At 48.9% G+C, this 13,908-nt stretch overlaps 1 protein-coding gene across 2 annotated transcripts in view; it reads left to right on the forward strand.

The window, feature by feature from the left end:
• Positions 1 to 13,908, forward strand: part of MTOR (mechanistic target of rapamycin kinase) — a 938,810-nt gene that overhangs the window by 623,498 nt on the left and 301,404 nt on the right. For both annotated transcript variants that reach the window (XM_086921314.1, XM_086921315.1), the window contains one exon: positions 13,014 to 13,114. In XM_086921314.1, the coding sequence (XP_086777440.1) occupies positions 13,014 to 13,114 (101 nt within the window). The remainder of the gene's footprint in view (positions 1 to 13,013; positions 13,115 to 13,908) is intronic.

A 13,908-nucleotide genomic window follows, 5' to 3' on the forward strand; every position in this document is an offset into this window, starting at 1 on the left:
TGAGCTTCTGTTATGTTTATGGTTGTGAAACTTTATTGAGCACACATCAATGATGGGACGAATGTGCTCTGTGTATGTCTTCGAAAAGCTGTGCTACTGTTTCCTATGTTTTATACAGTCTGTTCTCTATTTGTTTTTCATCAAGTGAACCTGAATAGCTGCAATTGTACTGGGAGTGCTCCATGTTTTACTTTGCGTATCACTGGTTAGCCTGCTTCTTTCCTGGCTCTGGCCAAACTCATTGGGTGCCTGAATCAATTCGCACCACTCTCAGGGCTGAGGGCTTTGGATGTTCTGTGCCTTCACACCCTGTTGGTTGAGGTGGAACCATTCAAACCATCTTCTAGCCCTAATGGGGCCCTTCCAAATAGCCATGCCGGAATAAATACACGGTCCTCCCTGTGTTGCAAACTGGGCTTCGTTCAGAGGTTCTCTGCAGATGATGCAGGCTAATAGACGCTCAGTCTTCACCAGTGCCCTCCAGCCCCGGTCAGATGCTTGGGTGACGGCCCGATATTCCATTTCTTAATCACTTGGTCACTGCCAATCATCCTATTAAGACCATAGCTACAGCTATAAATGTGATGCTAGTTGTTGGAGTCTGGGAATTTTTCTCTGTAATGCAGTGTGAAAAGCGCCACACCTGCTATACCTCATGCCAGAGATGCCACCCACACAAGAACTCGGTGCCCAAGGCTCCAAATGTTTACCCAGTTGCAGAGCCTAGTATTGCAGCCTTTGTGGAGCGTGACTCCAGAGCAACCTGGCTTCAGCCTCTCCAAGTGAAGCATATGGCCTGGATTGAGAACTTGTCTGGTAGCTACTCCGCCGCTCTGTTCAAGAATGAGTATTCCTGCAGGGAAGGTCAAGTGTTTAGATTCCAAACAGCTCTGTCTTTGCATGGCGTTACCCGAACTCACTGCCAACTCTAGAACACCAAGGTTCCAGATCAGACCCAGCACAACTTCCTACAGCACTAGAAACATTCATCCCCTCCGGATCACACGAGAAGTAAAGACTGAAATTGGCAACCACCATAACACAGCTACAACACAGGACGGTGAACTAACACTAGCCTTCATCCTCCTGTGAAAGGAGTGGTAGCATATTGACTGTTTTGTCCACTAACTGCGGCTGTTACATAGTGATGAACTAACTCGTTAACATAACTTTCGGCTCGGTGAACTCAACCGTTGGAATATTTTACCATGTGAATGGCACAGCAAATGTCATGTGCAGTATGACAGATGGTATTTCTTTTAGGGGTCCTTTTTAGTATTTTAGAAAAATATTACTAAGCGTCATTAAATAAAAGTGATAGTTTCTCAACATGAAACTCTTCCATGTCCTAATTGTAAAACCATTAGTAAACCAAGAGACAGATTAGTTCAGCGTATGCCAAAATTATTTTATGTGAAGCACACACCATGCACACCTTTTTGTATTGTGCACATCCCGAACTGATCTTAAATTTCACTGTCCAGGAAGCCCAGAGAAATTAGACAGTGAAGTTGAGTGATTGTTTTGTAGCATACAATTTGCTTAAGTGAGGAAGTAGGGATTCTATCCGAGGCTCCCTGGTTACATTGATAATGATTTGTTTTGAATTTTTATTGGGGCTAATTTAATATACTATGTGCAATAAATGCATGTGCCATATGTCAAATCAAGCTGACGCAAAATGCCTTTCTAGAAAAAAGTACCATAAGTATAAAAGAAGGCACAGATCTATATTTTTGTCTAGCATCAGTCCGCTTCAGTTATTTTCTTTCTGTCGAATCAATCAGCACTAGAAATATTAAGAGGGAGAGGCTTTGGAGTCCCCTTCTGCCTTTACTTCATTTGGGTCCGTGCAGGCATTGGTTGTCGAAACGTGTAATTCACATTGTGAGTCTTTTTCCTTGAAGTGTTTCCAAACTCCTTCTGATCTTTAATCGTGGATAACTTTCCACCCTAATGGGGTTTTGCCCCTGAGTGTGCTACCACAATGCAGCACAATTAACAACAAAGGAGACAGTACACCTAAAGTGATTTTACACCAAAATCATAAATGTGACTTGTGTTTCTAAAAGTTTTTCACGCCCCCGGCCGATGTTTGATCAAGGGTGATTTATCCCTTCGCTGTGTTGTCAAGCAAGTGTTATGTCATTCGAATACACACATTTTGCACCTAATGTGTCATCTTAATAAAACATGTGACACCACACGCCTGCTGACAGCCCCATCAGCACGTTAGACTACAGTAAACACACATCATACTTAGTACACACTGTAGGAAGGTGGATATCTGACTATATGGTTACCCCAACTTTTTGCCTAGTGTTTAGCTGGTTTTTGACTTAGTTGGCCTGGGATCCTGCTAATCATGGCCCCAGGCTATCTGCTCTCTCTGTAAAATGGACTCCATGTACTTTAGGTACATCTCCAATTGGATATTGGGTAACCTTGTGAGCCCCTGTATAGTGCACCATAGGTACCCAGGGCATAGGTGTATCCAAGGCCTAACAGGGGCTGCAGCATGTATTATGCCACCCTTGGCTGGCCATCCAAACTGACACAACTGGCTGATCACTCATCTGGGGCAAGGTCGTGTAATCACTCCTTGCTTAGGTATAGTATTCCTATACCTACCATTATATATATACACCTATAAGTCACTCCTATGGCAGGCCTTGACAATCCTGAAGGAGTAGTTTCTGTCCTGTAATTCCAGCTCTGTAGTAGTGGTATCTCTGTTATAGTCATAATCTAGTGAATAGTCCCGCTCATGAGCTTGGACCCCGGAGCAATCAAAAATAATCTCTTAAGTTGTCACAAAATGCAGACCTGTACAGACACTTAAGAGAGAATTTAAAGGCAGATAATGCAGCCTATATCCACAGGCGACACTGTCCAGTACTTCAACTAGAAATTCCACCAAAAAACCACAAACAGCACAGCCTGTCCAGTTTTTCCTCACAGAGAAAACTTCGCTTTTCTCACAAAAGCCTCTAGAATGATAGAGATGAAAGGGGGGACAGACAAGCCCCATAGGATCCGCAGAACCACCACCGGAGGAAGATCCTTCACCTACCTGGCGGCCAAGACATGGAACACCCTCCCCGCCCACCTACGACTCACCCAGGACCATCTCTCCTTCAGGAAGCACCTCAAGACCTGGCTTTTCGAGCAGTAGCGGCCCCCCCTTCCCCCAGCGCCTTGAGACCCTCACGGGTGAGTAGCGCGCTCTATAAATGTTTTGATTGATTGATTGGTTATGTGGCTCAGACAGGGATACAGTGCCTTTAAGAAAACTTTCCAGAACTCTCTCAGTATCCCAGAATGCACAGCAGGTCCCTTTTACTTTCAGTTCTTTTTGAAGGCGTAACACACCAGACCTGTAGCATTCCTCATGAATATCTTTCTCCACCGGGGAGGAGGGCGGGTGCTTATGACTATAACAGAGATACCCCTACTACAGAACTGGAGTTACAGGACAGAAACTACTCCTTCTGTAGTAGGGGATCTCTGTGTATAGTCATAATCTAGTGAATAGAATGGCAAGCCCATCCTCACACCAAAGCGGCGGTGGAGAATAAGAGAAACAACACCACTACTGTGCGAACAGATTTCGCAGCGAAGCCTGCCCAACCTGAGCATCTGTCCTGGCATCAGTGTCCAGACAGTAATGCTTAGCAAAGGTATGGACCGACTTCCAAGTGGCCACCTTGCAGATTTCTGCCATGGGAACAAAGCAGCAGTCGTGGCAGCTTTGCACCTGGTGGAATGAGCCTTAGGTTTACCCCCTAAGGTCTTATTAGCTTTCTGATAACACAATTGTATACAGGACACAATCCACCTCGAAATGGACTGTTTAGCGGTAGCAAGACCGGTCCAGACTGATCCATAATTGATAAACAATTGGTCTGACCTACAAATATCTTTGGTTTTATCCAGATAAAATTTCAACACCCTCCTAACATCCAGGGAATGTAGAGACCTTTCCGCTGGGGATGAAGGATTCTGAAAAAACGTAGATAAAGTTATGGTCTGGTTAAAATGTAAATCAGAGATAACCTTTGGAAGAAATTTAGGGTGAGTACGTATAACAACCTTAGCAGCATGAAATACAGTATAGGGTTCTTGGCAACACAACGCCAGAATTTCACTCACCCTGCGTGCCGATGTAATGGCCACGAGGAACACCGCCTTCCAGGACAGGTGCTGCAACGAAGCCTTATGAATCGGTTCAAAAGACTCCTTCATCAATCTGGACAGCACCACATTCAATTCCCATGAAGGCGAAGGAAGCCGTACAGGAGGGAACACTTTCTTCAAGCCTTCCAAAAAATCCTTGATCACAGGGATCTGGAAGAAGGAGGTCTGTGAAGGGCATTCCCTGTAGGCAGTCAACGCAGCAAGATGAACCTTAATAGACTGAAAATTAAGGCCAGACTGCGCCAAATGTAACAGATATGGAAGGATGACATCTTCCTTACATGTTGTTGGATCATAGTTCTTGGACTTGCACCAGATGCAGAATCTCTTCCACTTGTAAGCATAAGAAGTCCTAGTGGAAGGACGCTTAGCCTCCTTCAGTATGTCCATACAATCTTTAGGAAGATTCAAATGGCCATATTGCACTATCTCAGGAGCCATGCCACCAAACTCAAAGACGAGAGGTTGGGGTGCACCATCTGCCCCCCGAACTTCATGAGAAGGTCCGGCCGGCACGGCAGCCGTATGTGAGGAAGGAGAGACCGGTGAAGCAGGTCCGTGAACCACCACTGCCTGGGCCATTCCGGGGCAATCAGGATCATCCGTGCCCTGGACTGGGACAGCTTGATGAGCACCGCCGGAATCAGGGGAATGAGTGGAAAAGCGTACAGAAAGCTGTTCGACCAGTTGATCCATAGCGCATTTCCCAGCGTCCCCTGCTGGTAGTACCTGGATGCGAAGTTTCGGCATTTGCTGTTTTCGGCGGTGGTGAACAGATCTATATCTGTAGTCCCCCACCTTGCGAAGACTTCTCCTAGTACTGAGTCGTTTATGACCCATTCGTGGTTTTCCTGAATCAGTCTGCTCAGTGCGTCCGCCTGAACAATCTGCACACCTGGCAGATGGGTAGCCGTTATCGTCAGTCCTCTGGCTAGCAGCCAGTGCCAGATCGCCTGCGCCTCCTGCGCCAGCCTGTCCGTCTGTACAAGCAGAGAGTTGGTCTGGAAGGACGGATGAAAGGCCTTCAGTGCCAAGTGAACAGCTCTGAGTTCCGGGAAATTGATATGATACGTGGACTCCGTTGGGGACCACGTTCCTTGTATCTGTAAGTCTCTGGAATGCGCCCCCCAGCCGTGGAGAGAAGCATCCGTCCCGATAGTCTGAGTGGGAATGTCCTTGTGGAAGGGAACCCCCTTGAGGAGATTCTCCGCTGAACACCACCATTTCAGAAACTGTAGAGCATGCAGAGACAGTCGTATCTTGTCGTCCCAGTTGCCTCTCCTCTGGTCCCACTGATCCTCCAGACACTCCTGCAGCGGTCTCATGTGAAGCTGTGCGTGTGGTGTGAGGAAGATACAGGAGGCCATCTACTCCAGTAGAGAAGACACCGTCCTCACTGTTGTAGATGGAGCGGTCATAAGAGCCTGAGCCTTCCGAAGGAGTGATAATCGTCCTTCCTCCGAAGGAGACACGCTTGCCGACAGCGTGTTGATGGAGGCTCCCAAGTACTGAATGCACTGGACCGGAGTCGGGACAGACTTGGACATGTTGATGTGCAACCCCAGTTTGTTCAAAAGAACGCACGTCCTCCGGAAGTGCGCTTGAGCTTCCGAGAAGGAGGCGGCCTTGATCAACCAATCGTCCAGGTACGGGTAGACAAACACCTTGTTCTTCCTCAGGTGTGCCGCTACAGCTGCCATACACTTCGAGAACGTCCTGGGCGCAGACTTCAGCCCAAATGGCAGTACTGTGTATTAATAATGATTGGAGCCGACTTGGAATCGCAGGAACTTCCTGTGTTTCTGTGCAATGGGCACATGGAAGTACGCATCCTGTAGGTCTATAGCACATAGCCAGTCTCCCCGTTGCAGCTGAGGGTAAATCTGATGCAACAACAGCATGCAAAATTTCTCTCTGCGAATCCAGAATGGGTCTGAACTAGTTCTTGTCCTTATTGTGAACCAGAAAGAACCGTGAGCACAGACCTCTTCCCCTTTGAGACAGAGGGACGTCTTCTATAGCCCTTTTCCTTAACAGGGTATCGGCCTCCGCCTGGAGCTCGCGCAGCTGAAACTGAGAGCTGACCGGTGGAATCGCTTGAGGTGGGCTGGTGAACCGAAGACTGTATCCATTCCAAACAATATTCAGCACCCACTTGTCCTGAGTAATTTTTCTCCACTCTGCTAGAAAATATTGAACGCTTCCCCCCACCGGAGTGGGTAACGGATGACAGGGAAGTAACCGCTCAGGGCCGAGACCCGACGGGGCCTTTGGACGCAGTGGCAGACTACTGACCAACCCTGCCCTTCTGACGCTTCTGGAAGGGCTTCCTCAGGAACTGCTGCTGTTGTTGCTGTCCAGACTGCTGTCCTCGCCCTCTACCTTGCACCCGCACCGTCTTTGGAACGGGCGGTAGTTTTTCTTCTGGTCCTTGGGCTTCTCCAAGCCCACCGCTGTCAGAGTCTCGGCCTCCGCCTTCATGCGGGCCATCTCGTCGTCAGCGTGCTCCCCAAAGAGGGTCTCTCTCGAGAAGGGCAGATTGGCCACCCTCTGCTGGGCTTCAGGCTTTAAAGATGTCAATTGAAGCCAAGTGTGGCGCCTCTGGTTGATACCATGGTAGTAACCATGGGCTGCCAGGAGCGACGAGTCCACAGCTGCGCTGATGAGCTGATTCGACACCAGCAACCCCTCGTTCAGGATCTCCATAAAGTCCTCCTTCTTCGCCCGAGGGAGGAGGTCTGCGAAATGTTGGAGGGACTCCTACAGGGCCAATCATAGCGCCCCAACAGTACTGATGCACTGGCAGCCTTCATGGAGGTAGCGGCCGTCCCGCATACCTTCCTGCCCGCTGCGTCCAACCAGCGACTCTCCTTGTCCAGAGGCACATTCGACGATGGAGTGGTGGCGTATTGCTTTCTTGCCGCCGTCACTATTACGGAATCCGGAATAGGATCCGTCCGGAGGAAAGCCGGGTCCGTATCAGGTGCCTTGTACTTCTTCTGCAGCCTCGAGGGGACTACCTTTGTCACTGCCGGAGTGAGAAAGAGCTCCATTGTGGGTTCCACTAACCCTGGAACCAAGGGCAATAGAGGCCAAGACAGGTGCTTCTTATGAAGAGTCTTAAAGATGACGGAAGTCGTGGGCGTGGGCACCGTCAACGTGATGTCCAGCTTGTTAACACCCCTCAGCAAGACCTCCTGAAAGGACACCACGTCGTCCACCGGGGATACCCTCGTCTGAGGGGATTCAGATAGGGTCGGAGAATAGTCCCTCGCATTGGACGATCCCGTGCTGTACTGAGACGACCCCTCCTATGGCGTTGTCTGGATCTCGTCGATGATCAACAGCGACTCCTGGACCTCCCTCTCTGTCCGGAGGGAGATCTGGGTCTTCTAGGCCTTGGGCGTTCCGCGGGTGCCTGAGGAGCAGCCAGTGTTGGAACCTGCGGCGACGGCCTGACCGTGGACCTCGGCCGAGGTGCCCCCTTAGGCGGTGTTGGAAGGTGCGGCAGTGAAGTCGACCTCGGAGGCCTTGGTGGTGCACCTGGCGGCACACGAGGCGGCAACTGTGGTGGTACACGTGGAGGAACCGGAAGAGAAGGAGGCGAAGGAGTGCGCGGCGGTGGCTCCTTCTGCAGTGGAGGAGGAGGACTAGGCGACCTCGGCTTAGGAGGCGAGTACACCTCAGAGTACACCGAGCCCGATGTCTCCGTCTTCTTCTTCCTGGGCGTAGGCGATCGAGAGCCAGCGCCCCCTGTCGGTGACCGAGAGCCAGCGCCCCCTGTCGGTGACCGACATCGCCGTCTTGCCCCAGATGACCTGGAAGGACTCCTGGCTCCAGGACGCCTCCTGGAGGAAGATCTCTTCCTCTTATGCGCTGAGCACCTCCACGGCGTCGAAGAACGCCTCCTTGACGTCGCGAACGTCGTCTAGACGTCGACGACCTAAGCCTTGACCACGGGCTTCGCCGTCTCGACGCTGATGACCGTCTTGTCGACGTCGAAAGTCTTCGCCACTTCGACGTCGGTGACCTCCTTCTTGTTGCTGACCTTCGAGTCGACGGCGAACGGCGGTGTCGCCTCGACGGTGAGCGCCGACTTCGGCTGGAATCTTCTTGGTGTCGACAACGACGTCGAAGATGACGACGACGAAGACGATGATGTCTTCGGCGGCGACCTCAACGGTGGTCTCGTCAATCCCCTCGACGTCGAGCGTCGACGTCGTCTCGACCCAGAGCCCTGGGGAGAAGGGGAACATGCCTCTCGACGCCGTCGTCGATGCTATCGACATCGACGGAGAACGGCAACGCTTTCTGGCCTCCTTGACGCTGGGGAGCCCCCCAGAGGCCTCAGAACGTACAGAGGTGGCAGATCCAGCCTTTCCAGACCCACCTTGACTCTGCAGCCTTCTTTCTTCCAGTCCTTGGAGCCTGATCTTCCTTCTGTCTCTCAGGGTCCTGGTGGAGAAAGTCTGGCAGATCTCACACTTCTCAGGTAAATGAGAAGAGGGTAGACACAGGATACACAGTTCATGTGGATCCGACTTGGCCTTCTTCCTGGAGCACTCCGGGCATTTATCAAATAATCCAGGCATATTTGATAAAAATAGAGTGCTCAGATGATAGAAAAAAGGAAGAGGACACCAAAACACGTTGTGTGAAAACACTTAAACACTTAAAAGTGCAAAACCTCTGTAATAAACCCAAAAAAGGGAGAGCTCAATGCTCCAGGGTCCTGCTTGCAGGGGACGAAAAGAACTGAAAGTAAAAGGGACCTGCTGTGCATTCTGGGATACTGAGAGAGTTCTGGAAAGTTTTCTTAAAGGCACAGTATCCCTGTCTGAGCCACATAATGGCAGCCAATGGGGCTCGTCTGTCCACCCCTTCATCTCTATCATTCTAGAGGCTTTTGTGAGAAAAGGGAAGTTTTTTCTGTGAGGAAAAACTGGACAGGCTGTCCTGTCAGTGGTTTTTTGGTGGAATTTCTAGTTGAAGTACTGGACAGTGTTGCCTGTGGATATAGGCTGCATTATCTGTCTTTAAATTATCTCTTAAGTGTCTGTGCAGGTCTGCATTTTGTGACAATTTAAGAGATTATTTTTGATTGCTCCGGGGTCCACGCTCATGAGCGGGACTATTCACTAGATTATGACTTTACACAGAGATCCCCCTACTACAGAAGGCAGAGTGCTTGGTTTTATGTGAGATGGTGCTCTAGCATGAGCTGAGCCTGTCTGCAGCTTTCGGAACCATGTCCATATAGCTGTTCTATGATATAGCCATACCATATACTCTTAAGTGCATTATAATCCTTGCGGTTAATGCTAACTTTGGTTTGGCAAAACATGTTGTGTAAGGTGTCATACGCTTCGGAATACTACCCCCCCCCCCCGCCAGTCCTGGCGGCGGGGGCAGCATTCCACCCTTCTACAAAATGGATGCTGCTGCCACAGACACAAGTCTGACCTCCTGCTCCGGCAGGGGAGGCCTGGACAATAGGTTTCCTGCCTTGGGAGGTGCTAGCACCTCCCCAGACAGGCTATAGTGTATTGGGGCAGGGTGGGTTGAAAGAAATGAGACACTGCCTGGGGTATGCATATCCCGGTTCAAACCAATTGCTGGGGCACTCCAGCCACAGCTCTAGCGTGAAACTGGACAAAGGGAAAGGGGTGCAACCATCCCCTTCCCAGGTTCCACCCATAGGAGGGACCTAGCAGGTAATCCAGCCCCTTAGATTAGTATAAAGCTAGGAGCTGTGTCTAGAGACATTAGATTATCCTGAACTGAAACTCTGAAACGAAACTCCGGACCTTCGACATTCTACTGCAACTAGAAGACTGAAGAATCTCCCTTGTGGTCAAGGAGTGACCACCCTGTGCAAACATGCACCATCAGTGACTTGCCGGTTTGCTTTGTCGACGCTCCCGCTGGGACCCGAAGACTTAGCGACGCATCCTCTGGACTTCCAGACTTCTCTGACTCCGACCCACATCCACAGCAAAGCTGAGACCCGTGGCGGACACGAGAGACGTGGGACCGGACAACCTGCAGTACCTGCTTTTTGCTAGCTGTGCAGCTTCTGAGGCGTCCTCGAAGTTGTGCATTGGGACTTGAGACGCCCCAACCCCAAGCAGTAAGTGCACCGAAGCTCAGCCCTCCACACTCCACGAGTGCCGCGTGGGGCCTGTGCCTGCATTTCTCCTCAACGCGTCTTCGCGGTTGCTAGCCCGTTGGCTAGTGGACCTCCTGAAGACATCCTTTTGAATCAACACCGCTTGCCTGGTTGCTCTGGACTTGCTCCTGCTTTCCTGTAAAGGGGAAGCTCCCCAGACCTTGCTGGTCTGAACAGAAGCCGATCTTCCCTTCCTGCGTGGGTTGCCTTTGCCAAGGCTTGTTGACTCCAATCCGGAAGCCGATACTGCCAACAGCGAGCCCTTCATGAGACAGTCCGTATCCAGCTCCTGGTCGTTGTCGACGCCTCCTGGTCCACGTGGCTGCAGAGACCAGCTTCGCATCTTTACCTGATTGCATCTCGACATCGCATGGTTCCTTCCTGGTCACTGGCTAATGTCCCAGACTCTGTCCCCTCTGCTTTCAGGTTCTTCACTGCTCCGATCCACCCTTGGTTCCACCCGGACATCTTCCTCCTGGTCGCCTGCAGCATCTTTTTGCGGCTCTCTATAGGGTTCGACGACGAAACCCGACATGAAAGAACACCTATGCACTCGGCTTCCCTGGGTGAGGTAACTCGAGTACTCCGGTGCTCCTGTGGGTAACAACTATCCAAGTGTTCTAGTTTAACTGGGTTTTCCCGTAGTCCATCCGGAAGTGCCCGAAATCAACTACTTTGTAACTTTTACGTTCCCAATGAAAGTCCATGGTAACTTGCGTGTGTGTTTAGACACTGCACACGCATCCTGAGGGACTCCTACTTCCTAACCTTTGGTTGTCCAGTGTAGCCCCAGCGATTCTCTAGACCCTAGGCCTATTCACCTTTCCTAAAGTGGTTCTTATACAACTTACTTAGTATATGGTTCGTGAGGCCCCTAGGGCAGAATTGTATTTGTGCAACTTATTGTATGCTTATTGAGTAACTTGTGCTTTATCTCAAACTCTGACCTCATAAAGAGTGCAGAGGGGTTGTGTTAGTAATAAATACATATATATTTGATATATACCTTGTGTGGTGTCCTTTCATTTGGTATTCAAGGGGTTATTATTGGTAAAACAATTGGCTTCACATGATCTCTGAAGTATTAACCTAAGACTGCTTTGTCCATGCTACCACTAGGATAGCTGGTCTATAAGGTTGACTTTACAACGATCACCATAAGGGTTATTTGGACTGATACAGGGTGCCCACTAGAATAGTGGACATCACATATCAGGCCAACTTCTCACATACACAATGTCTGAAGAGTGTGAAATCATGGGTCACTGATCTGCAGCCAGTAAGACACAATCCAAGATCTGTAATGAAGAGAAAACAAGATCTGTCTATCTAGGGCTGCATGGGTTCAGGTACAGGCTCCCAGGTTAATGGGATGATCATGAGTGGTGTGGGCTAACCTTGTTTTATTTGTACAGGTATTTGCATACAATCTCTTGTGAATGATTAAGATTGACTTGTCTGTCATTCATTGTGGTTCCTTGATGCTCCTGCCCCCTGACAGCCTCAACATATTCTTTCAGTCATTTGGGCTCTGGTCTGGCCTTCTGTTTTGGCCAAGGGCCTGCTCCTCTACTCGCTGGTTAGTACAGGTACCCCTTTTCAAGTGCCTGGTCATACCACTTTGGTGTGCACATTGACTCTCTCAAGCATATGTTTCTGATAAACTGTACCACTGTGCTGGAGCAGACAGTTTTCTTTCGAAGTTCAGATGAATGAAAGTCCTTGGTCAAAAGGACTAGTATTTATTCTCACTCTGGCAGTTGTGGAACGCGAGAACCAGCCAAAGTGTAAAGGTTTCGTCCTACGACCATGACAAAGTGCATCTTTAGTCCTTTTATCGCCCACTTGGGTTTCCCAGCCAGGCACGTAGGTTAGTTTCATCACAACCAGGCAAGGTGTCTTGTAAATTCAAACTAGGCTGCACAAGAATGGGTAGGAAGAAGAGGGAGTTTCAGGGAAGTGGAGGGAAAAGTGCACTGGTATGTCAAGGATAATGGTTTTCCTCTCAAGACAGCTGCAGTTTCTAAGCAGGAACCTTGAAGCAGAGACCAGACGGGTTGTCCAGTCAATCGTCTTCAGCCTCATAGGATGTGGCCTCAGTGAACACCAGTCAGTCTTCACAAGGTCTATTAGTCCCACACTCGCAAAGCATACAACAAATACTAGGGAAGCTAGAGACACCAGTAAAGATTGACCGGCCAGGAGGGCTGGCTGGACTTTGTTCAACTCTCTCATTTAAATGTAACTTAACAAAAGAGCTGTGACCCCTCCAGCCACTCGAGACGCGTCATCACTTTATATATTTTAATTGTTTTAATGTAAAGACGAGTTAAAGTTTGGAAACGGACAACTCTTTCCCCAGATCCAGCCTACAGTATGGCCCCTAGTAAAGACACTGTATTTAGAGTGTTCTCAGTTGTTGGCGGATACTTTCCTCTGGTACAACTCAGCCACCTCACCCCCCCGCCCCGTGGGCGATGCTCCGAGTTTCCTATTTAAAGTCTGCCCCTATAGAGTTCTTATTGTCTGTTTACATCAGGGGTAGCCCTGTCACCTTCCACTTCCAGTTCACTTGGCTCAGTGTCCGTTACATGGTGTCTTTTCCTGTTGGATGTTCGGTGGGCTAATGCTGTGCTTGTTTTCTCAGGGGACAACTCCACCAGCAGTGCTGTGAGAAGTGGACTACGGTGACAGAAGAAACACAAGCTAAAATGGCACGCATGGCAGCCGCAGCAGCCTGGGGCTTAGGTAAGGCGCCTTCGTTATGGAAGAAAAATAGGGCAACACGCAAAAGGGCAATGGAATAACATGGGAAACATAATCAGTAATTGAATTGGTAGATGTCAATTAATGAAGGTGAGTGGTAAACTAGGAAAAGCGGATGAATGGTAAATATTTTGAGTGAGGTGTGGGATGAATGTACAGGGGAAGATGAATGGTAATTGTGCTGTGGGTGTTTGCAGGAAGTTAATGGTACATATAAATAGTAAAAACAAGTGAAGTGGTGAGTGTATGTATATATTAATATACATATAAATATATATTTGTGTTTGTGTATAAAACATAGATGATGTCACACATTTGTAGCTAAGGTTGATGCCTCACACAATAGGAAATTACACTTTTGCCCACTTTTTATTCAAAGTTCAAGCCTTGAGCATTCCATATTTGGTGTAGATTGGAAAAGTGGTTCAAAGGTTATGCCCAGTAAACTTAAAATAACTGCATAAACCATGTTTTTTTAGCAATGTGCCTATTGGTACAGCAGGGTTGAATTTGGCATTAATTTTGTGTAATCATAAGAGTTGACTGATGTTATAGGAATATTATGTTCAGTAACATTCCAGTCTTGGAGGTCAGGTCATCACTCATTTCAAATCTAGCACTTTTGAATTTAAGATGGTCTATTCCTAGCAAACTTTAGTTAAGGAGAAGTCTGAAACCGCTGGATGAAGGTTAGTAGCACAGCAGTCTTTCAGTCATTCGTCCAGTTCATTTAGAGATACAAGACAAAATTGCTGTATATTTCTGTATAGGCCACA

Source organism: Lissotriton vulgaris, chromosome 5 (genome assembly GCF_964263255.1).
Source record: "Lissotriton vulgaris chromosome 5, aLisVul1.2, whole genome shotgun sequence".
NCBI classification, from domain to species: domain Eukaryota; kingdom Metazoa; phylum Chordata; class Amphibia; order Caudata; family Salamandridae; genus Lissotriton; species Lissotriton vulgaris.